General features: G+C 48.7%; 2 protein-coding genes across 5 annotated transcripts; one reads left to right on the top strand and one right to left on the bottom strand.

The window, feature by feature from the left end:
* Positions 1–2,323: 2,323 nt before the first annotated feature.
* Positions 2,324–9,616, bottom strand: edem2 (ER degradation enhancer, mannosidase alpha-like 2). The gene is made up of 11 exons (XM_086212881.1): positions 8,960–9,616; positions 8,496–8,606; positions 8,055–8,094; positions 7,802–7,907; positions 7,419–7,544; positions 6,302–6,513; positions 5,195–5,336; positions 4,089–4,213; positions 3,867–4,011; positions 3,461–3,582; positions 2,324–2,979 (listed from the first exon to the last, which is right to left on the bottom strand). Exons 1-11 carry the CDS (start codon positions 9,049–9,051, stop codon positions 2,506–2,508), a joined length of 1,695 nt encoding a protein of 564 aa, XP_086069007.1. The 5' UTR covers positions 9,052–9,616; the 3' UTR covers positions 2,324–2,505.
* Positions 9,248–25,197, top strand: drc7 (dynein regulatory complex subunit 7). 4 transcript variants are annotated; one of them, XM_086212874.1, is made up of 18 exons: positions 9,248–9,725; positions 12,275–12,663; positions 13,106–13,259; positions 13,334–13,459; positions 18,098–18,298; positions 18,381–18,503; positions 19,354–19,572; positions 19,727–19,849; positions 20,733–20,805; positions 21,558–21,686; positions 21,876–22,004; positions 22,419–22,639; positions 23,265–23,480; positions 23,566–23,676; positions 23,917–24,027; positions 24,127–24,321; positions 24,661–24,800; positions 24,882–25,102. In XM_086212874.1, exons 1-18 carry the CDS (start codon positions 9,543–9,545, stop codon positions 24,952–24,954), a joined length of 2,916 nt encoding a protein of 971 aa, XP_086069000.1. In that variant the 5' UTR covers positions 9,248–9,542; the 3' UTR covers positions 24,955–25,102. The 4 variants fall into 4 exon arrangements, with proteins under 4 accessions (XP_086069000.1, XP_086068998.1, XP_086069001.1 ...); XM_086212875.1 differs by having other exon boundaries at positions 9,249–9,725; positions 18,110–18,298; positions 24,905–25,123; XM_086212873.1 differs by having other exon boundaries at positions 9,249–9,725; positions 24,905–25,123.
* Positions 25,198–25,199: the final 2 nt, after the last annotated feature.

The raw sequence follows: 25,199 nt of genomic DNA, 5'->3' as shown, positions 1-25,199 counted from the left end.
GGTCCTCAGATATCAATCCGGCTGGAACTCAATGGAATTCACCTGTGTCTTATAAACTCGTCATACCTGCCGGTCTTCCTCCTCCGCTTATCTGGTGGGTCCGGGTCGTGGGGGAAGCAGCCTCAGCAAGGAAGCCCGGACTGTCCTCTCCCCAGCCATGTCCACCAGCTCGTTCCCAGGCCAGCCCAGAGATGTAATCCCTCCAGCGTGTCCTGGGTCATAGGTAAGGGTTGGAACGTAGATTGATGGTAAATCAAGAGCCTTGCCTTACCTGCCGGTCACAGCATATAAATGATCGCTGTTGATAAACGTGGCAGCCAAAAATAATCTTTGTTTTAATGTCATGTCCCAATATACTCTGGTTATGGAGGCCTGTCTCATCAAGGATTTTGTTTTTATTATATAAAACCAAAGCAGAAAACCGTAAAGCTCATTTCAGTGTAGTAACTGGTACGCTGGTGATGGTGCAGATTAGAACCATGAGAACCGAAGCTGTAATAAACAGAGACGACGAGGCAAACTTCTATGAAATAAAGTCTAGCAGATCAGGTTTCCGTTGGTCGTGGTGCCGCTCACAGAGCCTGAGGTCTTCCACGAACACGAGGCTTCACCTCCAGGTATCTGCAACTGTGAGGCACATTCGGCCAACAGAATCAGGTCCTGTACACTCCAAGTTCTTCCAATCAAAGTTGGAGAACTTTAAAATGAAGAACTTGGAGTGTACAGGACCTGATTCTGTTGGCCAAACGAGGTGTTTGAATTTACCTTTCAATTAAATGCAAACACCTTTTTCATATCAATATTGTCCAAGGTTGCCCATACAAGATGTGATGATACCCATGAAACTGAATTATTACATTTTCATTTTGACCACAATTATATGATATATAATTGAAATATTTATAACCCTTGTAATTATATATTACAAGCGTTGTAAATTTAAATTATTCTGGATTTGCAGTTTCACTGTCAGTCTCCTGCTTCCGTAGAAACATTAACATCGTATTAACGTCGGAAAAGTCCTGGAACAGCTGGCAGATGATCCCACTGACCCCAAGCCTCCAGTGCCACTGCTCTTCATCAACAGCCAATCCTTCTGCAGCGGAGGTGAGCTGCTGAGGTCGGTCCAGAACCCTCCCTGGGGCCCCTCCCGGGGACACCTCCCTGGGGCCCCTCCCAGGGGCCCCTCCCGGGGGGGCCTCCACATCCCACAGCCACAGTGGTGTCACTGTAGCGTTCTAACTGGACTTACACGATTAGAACCACACCAAAATCATTTAGTGCTTCAAGAATAAAAGACTTTATGGAAGTTAAGAATTAAAATGTAACCACTGTCAAAATCTTCTCTCTTTCTTCAGGGAACAGAATCCCATGCTGCAACCATTGACTGAGTACAGCGTACCCTTGTGGAAAGAGAGTGCGGATCTCTTACAGGATGTGACAGCGTGGCTGAGGCAGAGGAGGAAGCAGCATCTCTGATCAGGAGGAAGTGTCTTCACCTTGAGGGGGGCGTGTCCATTGGTTTTAATGAAAACAACCACGTTAACAGTGCCACCCCCCTTCCCCTTCAACAGGAGCCATCATCCAGCTGCGACAGCATGAGTGGAATCGTCCACCATTTTCGATTGTGACTTGAAGTTTTGTGATTCAGTTAGATTGACACAGCTTCCAGTTTTGGGTCCACGAGCAGCCGACATCATCCCTCACCTGGAACCTGCTGGAGCCCATAGCAACACCAGCAGTTGCTGGGAGCTTCCCATCCCCCCACCTCTCAATAGTCAGAGTGGTCTGACAGTCCACTGGCTCCTCCAGCTCTACCGAGCTGCACCGCCAGGTCATGCAGAGGTCAAATGTGCATCTCCACTCACGTCCATACTGACCAATGATCAGAGGAGTGGCGGACTGCTGGCACACGCCCATTTCCTGTCATGCAGCGGTTAGATAAATGAGGGCCGCTGACCCTGCATTGCCTTCACCTGACCTACAGCAACAACGCCAGCAGGATGTGTGTTCTCTAGCGCCACCTGGGGGACGCAGCAGTGCTCTGCTCCTTCATGTTAAACCCAGATATCAGGCATCACCTCCCTCTTACTCTGTGCAACACACACACTGCAATGTGGGCGGGGCTACAAGGTTGCACCCAGTGCTGGCACCAAAGAGGCATAGTTCAAAGGTCGGCTGAGTGAAGCGAGGTGCTCTCTGGTTCAGCTGCTGATATTCTGGTTCTACCTCATTGTTCCTCTGGTTCCTGCATCATCGGAGCCTCCAGCTCTTGTGTCATCAGCAGTTGTGTACATAATCAGACAAAAACCACACCACCATCTCAAGGTTGCTAATAAATACAAATATATCTGACTTTTATTTCACATCAAGGTCAGAGTTCACAGCGCAAAACCACAAACCTGGATCCTCTGATGATGATGCTGTCACATGCCCAGGTGTCTGGAGACGACAACAACACTGGCATGTTTGGGCCCTCGGCGCCAGGAGCCAACTGGAGTCGGCTCAGGTGTTATCAGTGAAAACTTGTCCCAGGATGGAGAGTCGAGCACTGAACGGCTGAACAGGGCAGGACAGCGGAGGGGGTGCCAGCTTCTTCTCACCCAGTTTAAGAGCAATGCTTTCGGATTGGCCAGGGAGAGGGTCTTCTGTCTGCCTGGGGGGCGGGTTTGATTGGCTGCCAGGCTGTGATAGGCTGAGCAAGATGTGGCGGAGCTCCTGCTGGTCCCGTGTGTGGTGGCTGCAGCAGTAGAGCGCTGCTGGGTCAAGAGGGTGGGCCTCCGTGTTGAAGATGAACCCCCCTGCACCTAAGACACACAGACCCCCCTCCCCGCCCTCCTCCCAGGCTCCGTCCCCCTCAACTCCTCCACCATGCAGGAAGTGGGTGGGGTCAAAGAGCAGATAGAGGTACTTGATGGTCTCAGCGAGGAAGAAGGACTCCATCCTGTTGTCCAGCTGGTGGTCTCGCAGGTCCTTGACCTGGGGGGGGGGCATTAGATTCAGATCAAGACTTTCATCTGTTGCCGGCAGTTCTCTTTCTGACGGTTTCACCATTGATCTGTTTCTGATGATGATGATGATGATGATGATGATGATGGCGGTGGTAGTAGGAGAAAATACCGTTGAATGACCTGATGTGATGTCACATTTGGCAAAGACGACTGTTTCTACTGTACACAGAAGAACCAAAATACTGATTACTGATACTACGCGTGAACACATGGAGGTGCCTCCCTGCAGGATGGACCAGCGACTGAACTACAATACTTCTCAGTACCTTCTTGGCTACTCTGCAGTACTGGAGGTACTGGAGCTCCGGCATTACAGTACAGTTGAGGTCTCTAAGCTCTGCTGTCTGCTGGGGGGGGCAAACTGACACCTTTTTGCATGACTCATTTTGAGAATATTTCTGTTTCGACTAAACAATGAAATCCTCAACTTAACATCCAGATGGACTCACGGTGGCGAATCCACAGGGCGTCTTCGAGATCCTCTCGATGGATTCCAGGGCATCGAGGCCCAACTGCAGGTAGGTGTGGTCACCTGTCGCTCTGAACAGGTACATGGCGCTCTCAATGAGCTCTGCAACACATGACAACACAGAGTCCTGTCATGTAAGTATTCTAATAGAGGGGTAAAACAGAGCCAGAGTATATCAGCTATATCTGAGAAAAGTACAAGCAAGACCTTGAAGTAAAAGCAAGTATTCTGATTAGTATTTGTAGTATTTTCTAGGTGCAGGCAGGAGAACCTCAGGAAGCCGGTGTGAAATGACTGACGTAAAACCTCAGTGGTCCCAAACAACCAAACTACTGGAACTTGTGCGTGCATGTGCAGTGTGCTGGTGCGTGGGCTCGTGCATGGACCTGGTCTGAGCGGGTACCCCTCTCTCTTGTCCACCGTGTAACCCTGAGGGATGCTGTAAAACTCAGGTAGACCTCCGAACTGTCTCCACACTGAGTAATAATTCTGGAAGGTTCTCACAGCGCTGTCTAGGTTCCCCAACAGAGACTGAAGAAACACAAACAAGACAAGTTGATCCCTGTGAGTGTGTTGACGTCTGTGTACCGGTGCTGTATCATGTCCACCTGTAGGCCGGGCCAGAACGCCTCCAGAGACTGGAACACAGGCATGGACACTGTTCCTTTATGCATCTGCACCCACAGGTACCAGTCGTCAAAGCGAGTGTAGTTCTGAATTGCTCGATCCAAATCTGACAAACACATTCATGTAGATTAGAGGCACAAAGTAGAACTATTATAAAGGGTTTTTGTACTCCAACAGGAAGTGATCATCTCCATGGTTCCTCCACCAAAAGCCCATAGCTAAGCTAATGTCAGCCTATAAAGGTTACACCAGGGTTACACGACTTCAACACTGAACCTCCACCACCCACCGGTCTGGTGTTTACTGGTGGATCTGATGTAGAACTGAACCTCCACCTTCCACCGGTCTGGTGTTTACTGGTGGATCTGATGTAGAACTGAACCTCCACCACCCACCGGTCTGGTGTTTACTGGTGGATCTGATGTAGAACTGAACCTCCATCATCCACCGGTCTGGTGTTTACTGGTGGATCTGATGTAGAACTGAACCTCCACCTTCCACCGGTCTGGTGTTTACTGGTGGATCTGATGTAGAACTGAACCTCCACCATCCACCGGTCTGGTGTTTACTGGTGGATCTGATGTAGAACTGAACCTCCACCATCCACCGGTCTGGTGTTTACTGGTGGATCTGATGTAGAACTGAACCTCCACCATCCACCGGTCTGGTGTTTACTGGTGGATCTGATGTAGAACTGGACCTGCTGATATCTTCAGCTGCTGGGAACCACACACCTGATTGCAAGTCTCTGGCCTGGAAAGGGGGTAACCAGATGTTCTATGGGCAGAACTTGTTTAGCAGTTTCGAACTTGCTCCTGCACTGCTCTGTATGTTTCGAACTAAATCTTATTCATGAAGCCAGACAGGATATCTCAGGGTACATAACAGACATGGACTACACTCGTAATTCAGGAACAAATCTATTTTAGTGAAAATCTCTTTTTAGCCATTGTTCCCAGAGACAGAAAGAAAATGGAACCCTCCTGGAAGAGCTGACTAAGCCAGTTAGCTCCCCAACCCTGCAGCCTGTCGTTAGCTAACATGGATGCAGTGCCCAGTGAGTCGGGGAAGGAGGCACCAGTGCTACCCAGGAACATGTTGAGTAGCTCCTCATCCTGCAGCATGATGGCTCCTTTCACCAGGTACTCAAAGTAGGAATCCACCCCAGCACCGATACCAGCGTCCTGCGCCACCCACTTCTTTGACAGGATATCAATGTGGTTCCCCACCTGGACACACAGAAGAACAAGGCGGTCAGGACAGGCCAGACAACCTGGCCGATCTCTGGGACAGGTCTTTAACACTGGAAGGTTATTTATTCAATGCTGGTGTAGCACACACTGGATTCACCGTCTGTTTCATTATCAACTGTGGCAGACAGAACCATCCTGAACCCACCGCCGTAACTGGGAGCGTGACATCACCCGGAGACGATGGCGAGCAGCAGCAGAGACCAGCAGAGTCTGAGTGACGCTGCTTCTCTCTGTGATTAGACTGAGATTTCATGACTAAACTGATCAAAGGAGTCTGAAGGAGTGACATCATCATGGTGATTTCTAGAAAGAATGAATTCATGATTTATAAAGTTTTACACACGACGACAAGCCAACAACTTTGAAATGTTTGTTTTCTGAGGGGAGTTCTGATTGGTTCAGTTCCAGAGAGGTTGACTCTGATTGGTTCAGTTACTAAGAGGTTGACTCTGATTGGTTCAGTTACTAAGAGGTTGACTCTGACTGGTTCAGTACCAGAGAGGTTGACTCTGATTGGTTCAGTACCAGAGAGGTTGACTCTGATTGGTTTGGTTCCAGAGAGGTTGACTCTGATTGGTTCAGTTCCAGAGAGGTTGACTCTGATTGGTTCAGTTACTAAGAGGTTGACTCTGATTGGTTCAGTTACTAAGAGGTTGACTCTGATTGGTTCAGTTACTAAGAGGTTGACTCTGACTGGTTCAGTACCAGAGAGGTTGACTCTGATTGGTTCAGTACCAGAGAGGTTGACTCTGATTGGTTCAGTACCAGAGAGGTTGACTCTGATTGGTTCAGTACCAGAGAGGTTGACTCTGATTGGTTCAGTTCCAGAGAGGTTGACGTGATGTCAGTTTGCTCTTGGCTCCGTCTTCAGTGTCCAGCCATCCAGACAAAGGACACAGGAAGAATATCCAAAAATGACAAAACTGAAACCAGATATTTACCAGTCCGATGTCCGACCTGGTCTTCCACAGGGCCCTCAGCGCTCGACGAGCTGTGTCCTCAAAGATGGTGTCTCCTGTCAGTCGACTGAGGGTGGCGAACTCCAGGATGAAGGTCCCCACGCCGGCAGTGCAGGTGACGGGTGTCTCTGTGGGGCTGACGCCTCGCAGCAGGTTCACTGTGCCATACGGCATGCCGGTGGGAGTCTGGAATGCTACAATTTAAAGAAGAGGCGGCCATCTTGAGATTCATCAGGCAGTTTATTGCTCTGATTTGACCAGAAGACGTCTGCAGCTGTCACACAGCTGTTGACACGCTTGCCATGATTGTGTCTCATCCCTGTATCTGAGACAGTGCTCCGTGTTGGCGTGAGCATTAGCTGACCCGACACAAGGAGCTGGTCCTCTCTGTGCTCATCGAGGGCGCCGTCAGCCAATAGAGGGCATTAGCTTAGCTTTAGCAGAACCATAGTACAGAGAGAGGTTTCAAACCCACGAATCTTCATGCATAAACACATATGCAGTACTGTACCTGCAGTACTGTCTGTATAGTACAATACCCGCAGTACTGCATGTATTGTACTGCAGGTATGTAGAGTACACCAGGATACTCATGTTTGCCAGTTCTAGTGTCAGACTGGTTTTCATCTACACATCAGAGGTGGACTGCTCCCTGATACCTACATGTTTGATTGATTTTATTTCCTTTATTTGCATCTAATAAGAAAAATTTAAATTTATAAACTACATATAATAACTACTGATAAACTCCCACTGAAGTACACTTCTTTATTTTAAATAAAATCTCTTTGTCGTTGCGAGAAAACAGATGTTAACATAAATTAGTCAATCATTGTTGGTGCCATTTTATGCCTCCTCACATTTGAACCCTTCTTGCAGGGGAACGCTGACTGTTGTCTGAGAGGAACAATGTCTAGATGTTCTGGATCTGCTGGGGGGAGAGTCAATCTGTTGTGATCCTCATGTACAGAGCTTCTACTGGGATCTCTTCCTGGTATTTTGACACCTTGGTTCATATAAATGGGACAGAGGCATTATTGGATCCAGCTGTCAGTCAAACCCAAACCACCAACCTCCAGCCTGCTGAGCTCTTTCCTACCTGGCAGCAGTTTCCTGGCAGCGTCCTCGGCCATCCGCAGCAGTGGACCTGAACAGGGCCAGCCAGGCTCCAGCTCCATCCCTGCCCGTCCTGCTAACAGGTGGGCTGACAGCAGACCACCCACCACTGTGCACACACGGAAGCAAGAACACACACACACACACACACACACACACACACACACACACACACACACACACACACACAAAACTTCCTTAATTGATTCTTTCCTGTTTTTCATGATCAGTTACCTTGCTACGTCCAGGAAGAGGAAAAACTGTATTTGTTAACACAACATACAACCACACACCTGTGAACTGTCACCCGGGACCTTGGGTTCTACCTGAAACCCTACCAGCCTTGCATCTCCCCCCGTCTCTCACCTCTGATGTTGGTTTCAAACACAGACGCGTTGACATCAATGTCAAAGTCCACCGTGTCCTGCAGGAGTGACGCCACACGCTGGAACTCTGTCCGGTTTCCCAGCACCTGCAGAGACAAAGGTTTCTGTGTGAACGGCACTCTCTGTGACACCTGAAGGCAGCATTAGCTTTCACACACGTCCCTTGAACGTTCAGCAGACGTATCCACGTGTGCTGAACGTTTCAGAAATGCAATGCTTTTGTCAAATCTTACCAGCAGAGTGTCGAGAGCGTCAATGAGAGTGAGAGAGAAACTGTCGGGACAGAGAGAGAAACGTTGTGACAAGAACAGGATGCTTTCGACCAACTCTGAGTCACACTCACATACTCACATATCCACTCATGGGAACCATGTGAGGCAAGAATAAAATATCTTCACGACAAATTCTTTGATTTTCCACCAGATCCCATGTCCGATGACCCCGAGACCCCAAATGAACCCCTGATATCAGTGGACTGGGCAGTGGCGCACCGCCCCCCTACTTTTGCTTTCTTCTTTAGTGACAGATCTATTTGATCTCATCATTGAAAAAGGTGTCTTGTTTTTCAGTAATTGCTAGAAAATTGTTCAAAACTAGCAACAAGCCTTTTGAATTAATTGTGTGTGCTTCCTTGTCAAGGCTGCATGTGCAGCACCAGACTGAGAAGACCTTACCTGCCCCAGGTGTCCTGTCCATCACAGGTGAGTGGGCGGAGCTCATCATATGGGAAGGCATGGTCGAGGTAACTGTTGTAGGCGTGGTAGAACATGCCTTTGATGCGCTGTCTGGAGCATCCACACAGAGGACACAGGTGAGAGCCCAGAGCTGCAGGCTCCGAGTTGTCGGCCAGACATGATTAATCAATTCGTCAGTGAATACTTTTTTTTTACTGCGTTAGTTTTATTAACAAATATATATATATATATATATATATATATATATATATATATATATATATACACATACATATACACAGAACAAAGCTGTTTAGCTCGTCAGTGAATAAACGGTTTGGAGTCATTTCGAAGGGCTACGCCCACTTTCAGGTAAAGTCCACGGTTGTCCACCGTCCTCAGAGCCCAAGGGTAGTTAGCTTAGCAAAATGAATGGTAGTGGATGGGAAGTGTTAGCATCTTACCTGACACCTGCCATCTCCTCTTCGGTGAACTGATGAGTCGCAGCATCGTTCAGTAGCCAAACCAGCAGCGCGACACACGCGGGAGCGCGCATAGAGGCACACTATCACATCCAACCCAGAGACCACAACCCAGAGACCACAACCCAGACACCACAAACTGAACCAGGCGGATCTCTGTCGGTAGAACGGCTCAGTTGCGGAGTTTCTACTTCTGTTGTCCGTCTGACAGGAACCAGGAAGTACCGCTGGGCGCATGCGTGTTCCGGTGCGCTGACGACTCGCCAAACCTGAGTTGCGTCCAATGACAAACGTCTGGAGGGGGATCGAACCCACCCCGCAATCATCAACTTCAGAGAAGCTTGAGAATGAAATCAGCTGAATTTCTAATAATGTCCTTGAACTGACATTTTAGAATAGTTATGAAAGAACCAAGAAATCTTCTTGAAGGATCGTAAATATGTTCTCTGTTTAGAACAGATGTGCTGAGTTACCACGGACCTTTCCCTCGAACACATGGATTCATGAACTTCCTTCACGTTTGTCAGTTTGGGACGACGCTCCAACACACGAGGCATCGAAGGTCATGACGACCATCAGCAGCTTTTCTGATAACTTCTGTTCGTTTTTAATCGTTAATGTTCCTTTGCATCCAAATGTCCGGAGCAAATCATCGACGTCACGATGTCCAGTTGTTGCCATGGCGACGGAGGAGCTTCAGACAACAAGTTTCACATGTTCGCCCGGAGTTAGCAGGAGCTCCGGCCAGGTGAGGAACGAACTGTTACTTTGCTTTTATTTTTATTTTGTATATATTTGTTTCATTGTACATGTCAAGTATTCATTGCTGGCTAACATCAGATATCATTAGACACCTGTTAGCTACCCATTAGCCACCTGTGAGCTAACCCTTGGGACGAATGCAAATATTAGAAGTAAAATATCTTGGTACCGATGTCGGGTACCGGGTGAGTTACCAGTGTTGGCCGGGGCTGTACGCCGGGGCAAGAGGGGGCACTACCCCTCAATGGAGCGTTGACACCCCTCCCCTCCCCCCATGAAAATTTAAGAGTTTCGGATGTTTGTTTGAGCACCGAGGCACTGAACCTTTGTCCTGGGGTAGACTCAGTCTGAGGGTCCCAGACCCAGCACTTAGTGACTATGCAGCACTAACTGGGTTGTGTCATGTTGTATGTTTGTCAAAAAAAAAAGGGAGGGGGGGCGACACTTCTTCTGCCACTAGATGGCAGCACCTGTGACCAAATCACTACTGAAGCACTTTGGCGCTACGATGGACTTCTCCTTCAGTCTGAATTCTTGCTCGTGTTGAACGTCGACAAAAGCGTCCGCTAAATGAAACTGTAGAATTGTTAAATAGGTTACCCACAAAATGTACGCGTTAAATATGAACACAATTAATTGCACTTGGCTTTCCCTCCTGTGTGTGCGCGCGCATCCGTGTAGTTTCACGCTACGCTCCGCCCCCGTCAATAAGTAGCCAATCACGCTTAGTATGCAAATGACCCAGTGATGTCACAGCCCGTCACTGATTCAGATTTCAGACCCCAGGAAAGATTTTTGTTGTGAAATGTTCTCCTCCGTAGCCTGTGTTGCCAACTTGGCGACTTTCTCGCTAAATCTGGCGACTCTCCAACTGTCAATGGCGACTTTTTTTGTCCAAAGCGACTAGTGACAAATTAGCGACTTTTCCTGGTGTTATTGGAGACTTTTCTGACTTTTGGGGACTTACGTAAGAGCACGTATCTTTGTTCCGCAATTCATGTTCTCAGCGAGCAGTGGGCTCTTCCTGCTCCGCCCGAAGGGAGTCACACACAGGCGATCACCGCCTCCAGCGGCGCGGCAGTCAGGAGAGGAGCAGAGCCCTCACCCCTCTGTGTCCAGGCAGCAAATGAATCGCGCATGCGCAAAGCCTCCGAGGAGATCCCACCCTTCGGGATCGGATAGCGGGATGTTAAATAAACGTAAAGGTTCATTCGTTGTCACCAAATCACTGCATTATACAGCATTATATATATATATATATATTTTAATATATTTATATATATATTTATATATATTTTTATATATATTTATATATATATATTTATACACATATAGTATACATATATACAATATATGTAGTTCTAAAACATTTAGTTTTTTTAATCACTTTATGTCTAGGCTGCACGGTGGTGCAGAGGTTAGCACTGTGGCCACTGTCTCTGGTACTCCAGCTTCCTCCACAGTCCAAAGACATCAATTTGGGGACGAGGCTGATTGATTCTCTAAATTGACCGTAGGTGTGAGTGTGAGTGTGAATGGTTGTTCGTCTCTGTGTGTTGGTCCTGCGATGGACTGGCGACCTGTCCAGGGTGAACCCCGCCTCTCGCCCGTAGATGCTGGGATAGGCTCCACCCCCGCGACCCTTACTAGTGAGGAATAAGCAGAAGATGACGATGGATGGACTTTATGTCTACTGCGAAGTCTCTCCTACAGCATCCATTGCGATCACATGCACATTATGCAAATTGGCGACTTCTAGCGACTTTTAGGACAGCCAATAGCGACTTTCCTTACTGAGGAGCTGGCAACACTGCACACAGCCTGTTGGGTTGTTTGCTGTGCTGTTGGGGAAAAGCCTCGATAAGTCGATTCCTGCCTCTTCGTTTTGTAAAAATTAGAAACGGAGTAAAGTCTTACTGTTAGTTTAAAATCTTATCTGAGATTTAGACTCATCCAATTGTCTTATGGAATTGATTGTTCAAATCTGGATGAAGGAATTTTTATTTATTTTATGTTTCAGTTTCCCCCCTTGTCGTGGTCGGGGGGTTTGCTCCTACTAAGACACCAGTCGGACAGGTCCCAGAGTGGAGGCCTGGTCCTCCAGGTGGAGGTTGGACACAGGGCACCCAAAAAATTGCTGCCACAGCATTGTGTGCATCCATGATGCCCCTTAATATTGCTGCATGCCCCCTCATAAATGTCTGTCTAGAACTGGCCCTGGTGTTGGCCTTGTTTAATACAATCGTTTTAAATGCTAAAATACGGTAAACAACATTTGTTCAAATGGAAAATATATATTTTTTGTGTTTCTGGTTCGCCCGTAATGTTCATTTCCTGGGCAACTAATTGACAAATCATCAACAATAAACTGATGGATGGATGGTAGATGGATGTATGGACAGAATGATGGATGGATGGATGGATAGTTTTTTCATCCCCGTGGGGGATTCAGGTGTCCAGCAGCTCACACATTCACCAACACTATTCAGAGTAAACTTGGCCGGTAAAAGTAACCCGTTTACAGCTGTGTGACAGATGGCGACCCTGCAGGAGTCAGAGAGTGGGGAGCCAGCCAGAGGAGAAGGTTCCCGGGAGGAAGAGGAGGAGCCAGCCAGAGGAGAAGGTTCCCGGGAGGAAGAGGAGGAGCCAGCCAGAGGAGAAGGTTCCCGGGAGGAAGAGGAGGAGCCAGCCAGAGGAGAAGGTTCCCGGGAGGAAGAGGAGGAGCCAGGCAGAGGAGAAGGTTCCCGGGAGGAAGAGGAGGAGCCAGGCAGAGGAGAAGGTTCCCGGGAGGAAGAGGAGGAGCCAGCCAGAGGAGAAGGTTCCCGGGAGGAAGAGGAGGAGCCAGCCAGAGGAGAAGGTTCCCGGGAGGAAGAGGAGGAGCCAGCAGAGTTTAACTTTCCAGTTTCAACTCCTTGTGATTTCCCGTAAGCGTCTTCTTCCTCTCACACACTCACACACTGCAGGAGCGAGAGAGAGAGAACATGCATAGCATGTTTGCTATTTAAGCTTAAGACAAACAAATGTTTCACAAATTGCCACCAATCAGGCCTTAGGTTGTTTGTCCATTCGGTCAACACGCCATCTCAAGGGCTCCAGGAAACTCCTCAAACCAATTTCCAGTGGGACTCACGGATGAACCATCACGATTTTTGAGGTCTCAGGTCAAAAACACCTCATCATGGAGGGTTATGTGTGTGTGTGTGTGTGTGTGTGTGTGTGTGTGTGTGTGTGTGTGTGTGTGTGTGTGTGTGCGTGCACGCACATATGCAGTATTTTTGGGATCCTGGGATGAAAAGTTGAGCAACCTCTGCTTTAAATAATCACACATCACATGACTGAACATGCTGATGTCGCCTGCCTGGACAGGACAGATGAGCGATGTCCTGAGCCCTACAGAAGAAACTCCTCTGAAGAGGCGCAGCTGCTGACCATCGCAGACAACTTCCTGTGTCAGTATTCACAGTTGTATCCTGACCGAAAGCCTCTGCTGCTCTGCCCTGTCAACGAGTGCGGTGTCAAGGTAACGCCAACACTGGTCTCACCTGTCTGTCACCCTCACACAGCTAACACGTATTTCCCTCTGTTTGTATTCAGAAGTTTGTGTCCACGAGTCTTCGGCCCACAGCAACATCCCACCCTAACCTTCATACCTGGGAAGGCTGCGCCTCTTTTGTGGCTGACTTCCTGTCTCTGGAGCATCTGCTGCCACCTGACCAACTGGTCAGAAATATAACACCATAATTGAGTTGTCATATATAACATTTGTGTCTTGGTCATGTCAGACTGGAGGAACTGTGGCCTCTATTGAGCCCTGGATGAGCCATAGAGAGAAAAAATATCTACACTACCAGTCAAAGTCAAGTTTGGCCACACCTTCTCATTAAATTAAGATTCTCACTGAAGGCATCAAAACTGTGAACAACACGTGAAATTATGTAGAAAACAAAAAAGTGTGAAATAACTCAAAACATGTTTTGTATTTTATTCATCCTTATTGTCCTCCTCTTATCCGGTGGGTCCGGGTCGTGGGGGCAGCAGCCTCAGCAAGGAAGCCCAGACTGTCCTCTCCCTGCCACGTCCACCAGCTCTTCCGGGGGAATCCTGAGGCGTTCCCAGGCCAGCCCAGAGATATAATCCCTCCAGCGTGTCCTGGGTCGGCCCCGAGGCCTCCTCCCGGTCAGACATGCCTGGAACACCTCCTGAGGGAGGCGTCCTCTCCAGATGCCTGAACCACCTCCACTGACTCCTCTACCTGGAGGAGCAGCAGCTCTACTCTGAGTCCCTCCTGAAGGACGGAGCTTCTCACCCTGTCTCTAAGGGAGAGCCCAGCCTCCCTGAGGAGGAAACTCATTTCAGCCGCTTGGATTCAGGATCTTGTTCTTTCAGTCATTACCCAGAGCTCATGACCACAGGTGAGGGGTGGAACGGAGACTGACAGGTAAATCAAGAGCCTCACCTTCTGGCGAAGCTCACTCTTCACCACTGGTTTAGCACCCGCATCACTGCAGACGCCGCCCCAATCCACCTGTCAATCCCCCAGAGATGATATCCTCCCACCACTAAACTCGACAACCTCCACCACATGGCTCTGCCGAGAAAAGGGCAGCCTTGGTGGAGTCCAACCTTAACTGGGTCTGACTTACTGCCGGCAATATGAACCAGGCTCTCACTCCTTCGGTAGAAAAACTGAACGGCCCTTTGTAAGGGGCCATCCACTCCAAACTCCTGGAGTACCCCCCCCCCCCCCCCCCCCACAAAGCACATGTGGACTGGTTGGACAAACTCCCATGCCCCCTCCAGCACCCTAGCGAGGGTGAAGAGCTGATCCATTGCTCCTCCTCTATCTGAGGTTCTACTATCACCCTGACCCTCCTCTCCAGTACCCTGGCGTAGACCTTTACAGGGAGGCTGAGGAGTGTGATCCCCTGATAGTTGGAACACACCCTCTGGTCCCCTTTCTTAAAGAAGGGGACCACCACCCCAGTCTGCCACTCCAAAGGCACCGCCCCGATGTCCACGCATTGTTGCAGAGACGTGTCAGCCAGGACAGCCCTACAACATCCAGAGCCTTGAGATACCCAGGGCAGATCTCACCCTTCAAAGTATTCCTTCCACCGTCCAACTATCTCCCCACTTGACGTCAGTACCCCCCACCACTGTAGATAGGGTGAGCAACTTGCCGCCTTCCCCTGTGAGGCGACAGATGGTTTGCAGAACCTCTTCCGAGCCAATCAATAGTCATCCTCCATGGCCTCACAAAACTCCTCCCACACCCGTGTTTTTGCCTCAGCAACAGTCACAGCCGCACATGGCTTGGCTTGCAGGTACCCTCGGCTGCTTCCGGAGAGTCACAGACCAACCACACCCTGTAGGCCTCCTTCTTCAGCTTGATGGCTCCCCTGACTTCTGGTGTCCACTGGCACGTGCAGGGATTACCGCCGCCTCCGGCCCCAGCAGCCTTGCAGCTTAAGCTCACAACAGCAGCTTCGACAATGGCAGAGTGTAACATGGCCCATTCGGACTCAGTTTCCCCCACAGCCCCCGGAATGTGGTCAAAGCTCTGTCAGAGGTGGGAGGTGAAGATCATTCTGCCAGGCGTTCCCAGCAAACCCTCACTACTCGTTTTGGTCTGCTGGGTCTGCTGGGTCTGCTGGGTCTGCTGGGTCTGCTGGGTCTGCGCGCCGTCTTCCCCTGTCACTTGATCCCAGTGGTTCTCAAACTTTTTCTGTCATTCCCCCCCTTGGAGGAAGAAAAATTTTCATCCCCCCCCCCCCCCCCACGCCAAATTTTTTGACAAAATAGGCCATGTTTAACGTTATTGACCTGTTAAAAATTACAAACATTCCTTTAGTTTTTCAGAACTAGAAAAAATGAAATACAATGTGTTTCATTCCTGTCAAATATCTCTCCATTTTAAAAACAGACCTGACAACAGTTGCTATGAAAGAGGTTTAAAGCGCGCTTTGGTTCCACCGCGAAAAAAATTCCGACGTCCAAACATTAGTCCCCCCCCCTCACTGCGGGGAAAAGGGGAGGGGGGAACTAATGTTTGGATGTCGGAATTTTTTTCGCGGTGGAACCATAAACAAAGCGAAAGGTGAGGGGGGAAATAATGTTTTGACGTTGGGTGACTCACGCCCCCCCGGGACGCCACACACTTTGAGAAACGCTGCCTGATCCAACTCACCACCAGATGGTGATCAGTTGACAGCTCAGCTCCTCTCTTCACCTGAGTGTCCAGAACATACGGCCGCAGGTCAAATGATACGACTATAAAATCGATCATTGACCTGCGACCTAGGACGTACTGGTGCCACGTGCACTGGTGGACATCCTTATGTTCTAACATGGTGTTAGTTATGGACAAACTGTGACTCACACAGAAGTCCAATAACTGAACGCCACTCAGGTTCAGGTCGGGCCGTTCCTCCCAGTCACAACCCTACAGTTCACGCTGTCATTGCCCTCATGAGCACTGAAGTTCCCCTGTAGGACAGTGGAGTCCAGCACCCTTCCCAGGGACTCCAAAAAGGGTGGTGCTCTTTTCTGCTGTTTGGTGCATAAGTGCAGACAACAGTCAGGACCCGTTCCCCAACCTGAAGGCACAGGGAAGCAACCCTTTGTCCACCAGGGTGAACCCCAACATGCAGGCAGAGTCCTGGGGCTATCAGAAAGCCCATCTTGATCCTCTGCATCTCACCTCTCACTCCAGCAAAGGAGAGAGTCCAACCCCACTGGAGGATTTGGGATCCGGAACAGGAGCGATGTGTCGAGGTGAAACCGTCTGTATCTAGCCAGATGGGACTGCGTGTCGCTGCAGGACGCTGTGGTAACCATGCTGGTTCAGTGGGCCTTCAATTTGAATAAATCCCCACCAGTGTCACCAGTAAAGCCCCCCCATCACACCTCCTCCTCCATGCTTCACGATGGGAACCATGCATGTAGAGACGTCCCTCCACCTTTTCTGTGTCCCACAAAGACACGGTGGTGGAACCAAAGATCTCAAATGTGGACTCATCAGTCCAAAGCCCAGATGTCCTCTGGTCTCATGTCCACTCCTTGTGGTTCTGGTCCAAACAAACCTCCTCTGCTGGTTGCTTCTCCTGGGTGGTGGTTTCCTAGCAGCTGTTGGACCATCAAGGCCTGATTTGCGCCGTCTCCTCTGAACCGTTGGTGCAGAGACGTGTCTGCTACCAGAACTCTGAGGCGTTCATCTGGGCTCCAGTCTGAGGAGCTGTTAACTGGTGGTTCCTGAGGCTGGGGACTGGGATGAAGTCCTCCTCAGCAGCAGAGGAGACTCTTGGTCTTCCTCTCCTGGGCCGTCCTCATGTGAGCCGGTTTCATCGTGGCGCTTGATGGTTTTTACAACTGCACTCGGGGACGCATTCAAAGTTTTTCCAGTTTCCTGGACTGAGTGACCTTCAGGTCTTAGAGCACTGATGGACGTGGCTCCTCTCTACTGAGCTGATGGCTCCTGCCATGACATGAATTCTAGCAGTGGTCAAACAGAGCTGTCAGCTGGGGAGCAGCCTGACTTCTGCTCAGCTCAACTGATGCTCCCAACCAGGAAGAAGGCAGGAAACTCCTCCACTGAACCCTGACAAGGTGAACCTGAGAGGGGGAACCATTTCAGGTGATGACATCATGAAGCTCCCTGAGAGAAGGACGAGGGTTTGCAGCGCTGCAGCGAAGCAGAGGGAGGCGACTTTGAGGAGCTGGAATATAAAACAGGTTTACAGTTCTGAACAATTCTGTCTTTGCTGCATGATTCCATTGATCTGCTTCAGAGATTTGATGTCTTCAGGATGAAACTAGAATGTAGGAAGTAGCAGAAACAAAGAGGAACTTTGAATGAGAGGGTGGGTCCACACTTCTGACTGGTAGTCTGCATTCCAAGGCCACAAGATGGAAGTTGTGCCCTCAGTTTGCATATTTTATTTTTCAAATACATTGAAGAAAGTAGCTTTATTTTGTTGCCTTAAAATAATTGTTTTTCCTGCTATGTCATAAAAAAATCTTTTGCCACTCCAAGGCTACAAACATGACCAACAATTATCTAATGATGCTCATGTCCATATTCAGTTCAGAACAGTGCCAGTTCTTAGAAAATGTGGGTAAGTTCTCCTTGTAAAGGTCTGGTTACCTGGTCTCCAGGTCAGAGTGTGGTTCCCAGCAGCTGAATATATCAACAGGTTCAGTTCTACATCAGATCCACCAGTAAACACCAGACCGGTGGATGTTGCAGTGTCTTAAAAATGTGGGTTGCTAACAAGAGTCTAAAGGAGCCTGCAGAGTACCAGAGTAGACTACATCGCTTCCTGTTGGACTGCAAAATTACCTCCTCCCTGACATGCTCAGTTCCTGTTCCAGCCCGGGTACCTGTTGTCGTCCACCTGTGTGCTGCAGCGTCAGAGAGCTACTTGTGTGGAGTTCGCCACCCTGCTGTGCAGCCTGCTGCTTGGCACTAACTATGATGCCTACTGTGTGAGCGGCTATGCCACCAAAGAGATGTGTCTGCTGGACCAGAGCCTGCAGGACGGCAGCCATCTTGCCACTGAGGTAGTCAGGTGACATTGTTCTGGAGTTCACTGCCTACCTGCTGTGCTTGTGTCACTGCTCAGTCGTGTATTTCTGCGTGCAGGTTGTGACATCAGAGCAGCTGCTGCAGGAGAATAAGTACACTGTGAAACCTCTGGTGGAAATGAAAAGTCGCTTTGTGATGCAGCAAGAGAAGAAGAGACAGGAGGGGGAACAATTACAGGAGGTGACGGGAGCCTTTAGCTGTAGAGACGCACGTCCTTATCTGCCCGACCATCCGTTTCATTGTCTTTAGCTTGATGTCTATGGGTGTCTTGAGAGAAGTTTTTTTTAAATTTGCCACAGCCACCCACTGGGACTCGAGGATGAGCTGAAAAGATTTTGGCGGTCAAAGGTCACTGTGACAGGCGCACGCTATGAAGGTGTTACAACTGACATGGGATTTCTAGGTTTCTTTAAAGGGTCAAAACATGCACACTTGTCCTGACACAAACAAAAGTGTGGAATGGTATTTGATTTTTTCCCCCTCTTTTTTTTTTTTTTTTTTTTTAATTTTCCAGGAATTCTTCACCCCAGCAGAAGTCTGGATTCTTTCAGGCTTCTTTCAAGCTCAGACTCTGAAATATGTTCAGTATGAAAGTAAAACACAGCCATTGCAGAGATGTTCATCATGGCTGTTTCACTTGATATCAGCCAAATACATCATTTGAAGACTATTTAATCATTTTAGATTCAAATGAAATAATAACACAATGTACTGAAATCAAAGCACACTCCTTGCTGCATTGTGCTTATCGGATTTCGGTATCAGTCACTGAAGTGTCGCTCCTGTGATGGAGCTGCTGATGAAGCGCAACATTTCTGATCATCTCAAATGCATCAAAACTGAAGTGCAGATATTTGTATTTACAATTGGTGGGTAAAAGTACTAATACAACACTAAAATGCAGTATTTGTATCTTGTGTGGACAAAGGTCAGTATTTGTTTGATTCCTACTGTCTGTAAATCTGTTGTACGTGTTTGAGCCTCTTCTCCTTCCTTTGACCTCTGACCTTTCCTCTCCCTTTGACAACAGCAGAGTCCGCCGTCGCCTGAAGACCCCCTGTGGGGTTTGCGGGTGCACTGCTGGGTTCTTGTTCTGTCAGGGAGCCGGGAAATCCAGGAGAACTTCTTCATTGACCCATTAACAGGAAGGAGCTACAGCACCACTGATAAGAACTTCCTGGGCGTGGAGAGCGTGTGGAACCACCTCAATTACTACGTCAACATGCAGACATGGCGGAGCAGCTTCACCGTGAGAGTAGCCACACACGGCACATACCAGGGTTGCTTCAACAGATGAAGTTACGTGTGTGTGTGTGTGTGTGTGTGTGTGTGTGTGTGTGTGTGTGTGTGTGTGTGTGTGTGTGTGTGTGTGTGTGTGTGTGTGTGTGTGTGTGTGTGTGTAGGACGTGGTATACGATCTGGATGATCTCACGTTGTGGGAGCCGGTCCTGCACGGTGCAATCAGCAGGAAGCAGCTGAAGAGGAAGGAGATGAAGATGATGAGCAGAATTAACCAGGGGGAGGAGGTGTGTGTGTGTGTGTGTGTGTGTGTGTGTGTGTGTGTGTGTGTGTGTGTCGAGCAGGTTAGTTTGTTATTCGTCAGGTGTTTATGTTTTATCAACAATCTGAAATTAATCCCATCAAGACGAACCTCTGAATCTGACATCACCATGGAAACAGAATTTTCCAATGACCTTCACCTGAATGAGGTCATAGTCTGAATAATCAATAACCAGATGAAGATGTGAAGTACTCTGATCTTACTCTCATTATTGTGTGTTGTAGACATGTTTATCTCACTTCAAAGTTCTACTGAAGGCATTTTAGTGACATGTATGTCAGTCGAACGTCTTCAAGACGGCGGCTCAGCTTCCAAACGCGTCTCTAAGATCAGAGATCTTAATTCTTTATCAGCAACAGTGAAAATGTTCCAACACGACGGAAACCCCGATGTCGAAGGAAGTGATGTAATGTGGGTGTGTCTTCAGTCATGACTTTGATCTGTAGCATGTAAACCAGGAGATGATGGAATATTCTAGGAGACGCTTGTGTAAACACCTCAGTGGAAATATGGTCTGAATGACAATCAGGTCACTCGTCAGATGATTGACTTCCATGTAAACGTTATATATTTTTTCATCAAGTTAACATATGCACATACATGCATGCGCGTGCACACACACACACACACACAGTGGTTTATTCTGACTAAGTCCTACACACTTCACCAAGCTGAGGATTCTTTCGCCTCTGAAAGTAGTCCCTGACAGATGCAGACTGCTTGTTTGAGTGGTCCCTTGTTTTAGGAATTGACAGAACCCTGCAGGTAATTGCATAGGGTTCTGGACTGTTCTAGCCTGTATGCTGTTCTATATGAAAGCTAAACATTGTATTTTTGTTCTGATGGAGGATGAACAGACTCCATGCCCAGGATTTGAAATGCCAGGATCCTGGGTCAGCTACATCTCCATCTCCAAAAAAGGTACCTGCTCTGTCTGTTCGTGTTGCTGATGTTGTGTGTTGTGTCTCAAACAGGGGTCTCAAACTGGTCCAGTCCAGCGCCGTGTGGCTGCAGGTTTTCATTCCAACCCAGCAAAAGCAACACCTGATCCAACCAATGAGCTGTGAGGACACAGCTTAGTTGATTGAAGTAGAATCAGGTGTTGCTTTTGCTGGGTTGGAATGAAAACCTGCAGCCACACGGCGCTGGACTGGACCAGTTTGAGACCCCTGGTCGAAATGGACAATGCAGGAACACAGATTGCCACAGGTGGTTCTGGCCGAAGCCCACATGAAGGACCATGGTGGGCGCGTGTGCTGGGTGGGTCTCTTCACTTGCTACATTCGCTGTTCTGAGGGGAACGACTGTTTTTAGACAGTTAATTGGAGATGAAGGTTGTTGTGTCTCATGACAGCTGGACTACACACCAACACCATGGAAACAGAGTGAACGTCATGTGCACGCAGAGTAAAGAAAAACATCTGTCATCAACATTAAAACACACAATTCTTTTTGGGTATTAAGGATGAACTGAAAACATTTAGGTCAAAGGTCAAGGTCACCTCACATAAACATTGTGTCTCTGTGGGAACTTGAGGGAGTTTCTCCAAATACAGTATAAACACACATTGGGACTCGAGGATGACCTGAGAATATGTAGGTGGTCAAAGGTCCCTGTGAGAGAGACACATGGAGGCGATGTGCATGTCTGGTTGTTCTCATGTGTCCTTCAGACCTGGAGACCTGCTGGCCGGGAGGACAGAAGACCACCCGCTACAAGAAGGCTCAGCTGGAGACCTTCGCTCCATACCTGAGGGCTGACGGGCTGGTCAGACAGCTGACGGTGTACAGAGACCTGGAGTGTGAGTCTGTTTCGTGCTGCCATGCACTTGTTCAGACAAATTACTGCCACCTTCTCGTGATTGGCCACCACAGTGTGACACCGCCCCCCTACCAAGCACCAGCCGCACTCTCATGAGAACACCTGAGTTTCACAGCAGTGTTGCTTGTGTTTACCTTTTTGTGTGTGTGTGTGTGTGTGTTTGTCAAAGGCACTGAGGTCATCATGGTGAAGGAATGGTACCAACAGAGAAGTGACCACATGGAGGAGAGGGAGGTCAACAAGGTCAACAACTTCACCACTGAACGCTTTGCACGAGGAAGACGTTTTGATCTTTTATGTAAATTTGCAGTCTGACATCACACACACGACACTCAGCCTGCATAGGAAGTGGATTGACCTTCCAGGTTTGAAAATGAGGCGAATGCTGGTGCCAAATCTGCGTTCCTCTCAACAGCCAGCAGGAGGCGATCTAGTCACAGTGGTGTAACTCCAGCAGTCAGACGCAGCCCTGACTGCTGGACCAGTGCCATTACTTGTTGAGTTCTTCCTAGAACAATCACCTTCCTGCTAACACACACAAACCTAGAGAACTCTTACCATAATGAAGTCTTGTAGTGTCCCAGACATACAGCACACACATGTGATGTCATCACATCTGGCTCCAGTTCTGGATCAATTCCAAATAAGCTGTTGAAACCTGCTCAGTGCTGGATCAGCACCCACAGCAAAGGTCTATGTGTGTGCTGCTAAGTTCACAGGTACAAGTCACACACAGCTGACGCCGAGCGCCAGATGGAGTTCAGTACTGCTCGTATTGACGGCCTGGTGAGGAGGGAGGAGTCACCAGGGGAAATGATGGAGACCTTTGAGGGCCGAGAGGACTTCCTCTACTACCGATATGTTACGTTTGATCGAAACGCCAAGTTTCCAGAACCAGAAGGCTCTTCTGACCTATCGGATGGGCCAGTGATGGTAACTTTGGCTAATGTTGACGCGTACATGCTGGTAACTGACCTCACCTGGGGCACCAGTTGCTGTCCTGGCTCTTTGTTCTGGTGCATCATGTTCGATATCACAAATGAATCAGGAAGGCACCCAAGTAGTGTAGCAGTCTGTGGCTTTGTGCAAGGACAGGAGGGCGCTGGTTGGGTTCCCAGTTCTGTTTCTGGCTTGGTTAGCGTCCGTGTAGTTGGGTCACTTGGTAATGCACAATTAGGGAGGAAATGGGGGGAAAAGGGCAAAGAAATGGTGTAGTTGCATGAGGTCAGTGACAGTTTCCATGGTTACAATCTTGTCTCCAGTCTGACTGAACAATGTGAAAGGGCAGCTTGACTGCACATGGTTTCATTTGTTGCTGAGACAACAAAAGTCGCTCAAATTGGTGTGTTCACCTCCATCAGTGCCAGTGCATCTGCGTCCCTTGCAAGGTCATGTGACCTGTGATTGAATGCCGACTGAAGCTGTTCTCATTGTGCACTAAAATGTATGACTGATTCTTTTTTCCTGTCCTATTTTGATGAACACATTCCACAACAAGGCAGAACCAACAATGAGTTCAACATTTCCTGCTCTTCTTCATGTTATGTGTTGCCAACAGAAAGTGGTGGAACGTTTCCACAGGAACCCAAAGAAGGAGGCCAAGCAAGACGTGGCCGAGCGAGTGTTCCTCCTGGCTGAGAGACGGATCAGGGTGACGTATCATGTGGAGGAGGGCAGAGTTGCTCCTTGGGGGCGGAGCTTCACCAAACCACGAGAGTCCACTGAATTACAGAAAGCTGAGGATTTCAGCGCTGACATGGTGTCCAGCTTCCTGGTACAAACTCACCACACACAGGAACACGCCATGGATCCCTGTCTGCTGATGACCACGTCCCTCCAACCGTCTGTCTGTCTCTCAGGTGGATCCATCTGAAAAGCCTGTTAAGACTCTGAGGCTGTACGAGGAGCTGCTGTCACTGATGAAGGTGGAACAGGAAGTTGTTCTTCAAGTCAAAGAATCTAAGAAAGAGGTGAGGATGTCCTCAGTCCCACGTTGAATCAACTGAGACCTTCCTCTGAGGGGATTTTACCTAGCAACAGATGACGAGGTGGTGAACTAGAGCAGGTTTCATGATGGATACCCTGTAATACCTGTTACTGACTCTCGTATAATGTAGGACAGAAGTAGACCTTGTCTCGTGTCTTTTAGAATAGTAACCTACATTCATTCTAGTACTCCAGCAGTGTGCAGTTTGTCTTGGCCCTGGCAGGTTGCCGACATTGTGTCCTGCCGAGAAGACGAGCAGAGGGACGTCCAGCTTCACTTCTCCCCCTGGACCACCACAGGGGCCTCGAGGGCTCGTAGACAGAGACAGGAAATGGTGACTGCACTGGCTCCTAAGTGACCGTTAGTTCGTTGGCTAAATGATTTCCAAGCTCATCTCAGACAAGTGGGCGTGTGTTTGTTGCTGTGGTTGCAGGAGCGGCTTGTGGCGGAGGAGCAGAAGTGGCTGCTGGAGAAGGAGAAGGACTTCCTGGCTCCCTTCCTCATCCGACTGGGCAACGTAGAGAACGTGAGCACCAGCGATGCCCAGGAGCTCTACCGCTGCTGTCTGGCTGCGTTTAAGCAAAGACTGGTGGAGCAGGTCAACCTCATCCAAGAACGCTACCAACAGGTACGGGCAACGTAACCACGCCTGATGATGTCACAGGTCCAAGCTGATATTCGTGCTAGTTCTTCCTCTCCTGAATCAGGCGTCTGAGGACAACTGGAGGCCCTTGTTAAGACTGTCGTGGTGATATTAAATGACTGCGCCCTGAGTGGCAGAGAGATGTTTCATACGTGAACCGCTTGCTGCCCCAAAGTAACTAAATGGTGGAACAACTTTAGATCCTGTTTTTTCTATGTCCACTAAAAGAAGTTCACTCCAGGGCCGCATTAAACAGATCAAGTTTGACTTCAGTCTCTGCCACCTGAGGTGGTGACCATCAGTGACACCGACGTTTGTGTTCAGGAGACTCAGGAGCTGCAGAGGAAGCAGCAGTGGTACCAGCAGAACCAGCTCAACATGAGCAGACAGCAGGAGGCCGAGTACCAGGCCTACTGCTCAGAGAAAACCCTCCGGATACAAGTCGCCAAGACACGCCTCAGCATGTACTCCCTCACGCACCCATGTCATCGCCACTAGAGCTGCCCACTACAAAGCTTTCAGATCTTTTTGCTCAACATGAACAGAAAGTTATTTGTGTTCCCCTCAGGGAGAAGGCATCAGCGGCTCAGAGGTACCGCGCCCTGGATCAGAAGCTGAAACTGGATCCTCGACTTGCCCCTCACCTGCAAGGCTGAGCCGGCTGCCCTGTGACCATGATATCCTGGATTTATACACAGCTTTGCTCAAACAATTCATCTTTTCATTTTCTTATCAAAACCAACAAGAAAGAAAGCTATTAAATAAATACATGGATTTTAAAAATACTTCTCATCAAATTACTAATTTATTGAAGTCTTTTTCTTTAACATTCAATTATCGATAACAAAAATTACACTGGGAAG

Source organism: Aulostomus chinensis, chromosome 9 (genome assembly GCF_037954235.1).
Source record: "Aulostomus chinensis isolate RoL2024-O1b breed Wild chromosome 9, RoL_Achi_v1.0, whole genome shotgun sequence".
NCBI lineage: Eukaryota > Metazoa > Chordata > Actinopteri > Syngnathiformes > Aulostomidae > Aulostomus > Aulostomus chinensis.
Note: the sequence above shows the minus strand (reverse complement) of the source record. Positions and strands in the feature narration are given on the sequence as shown.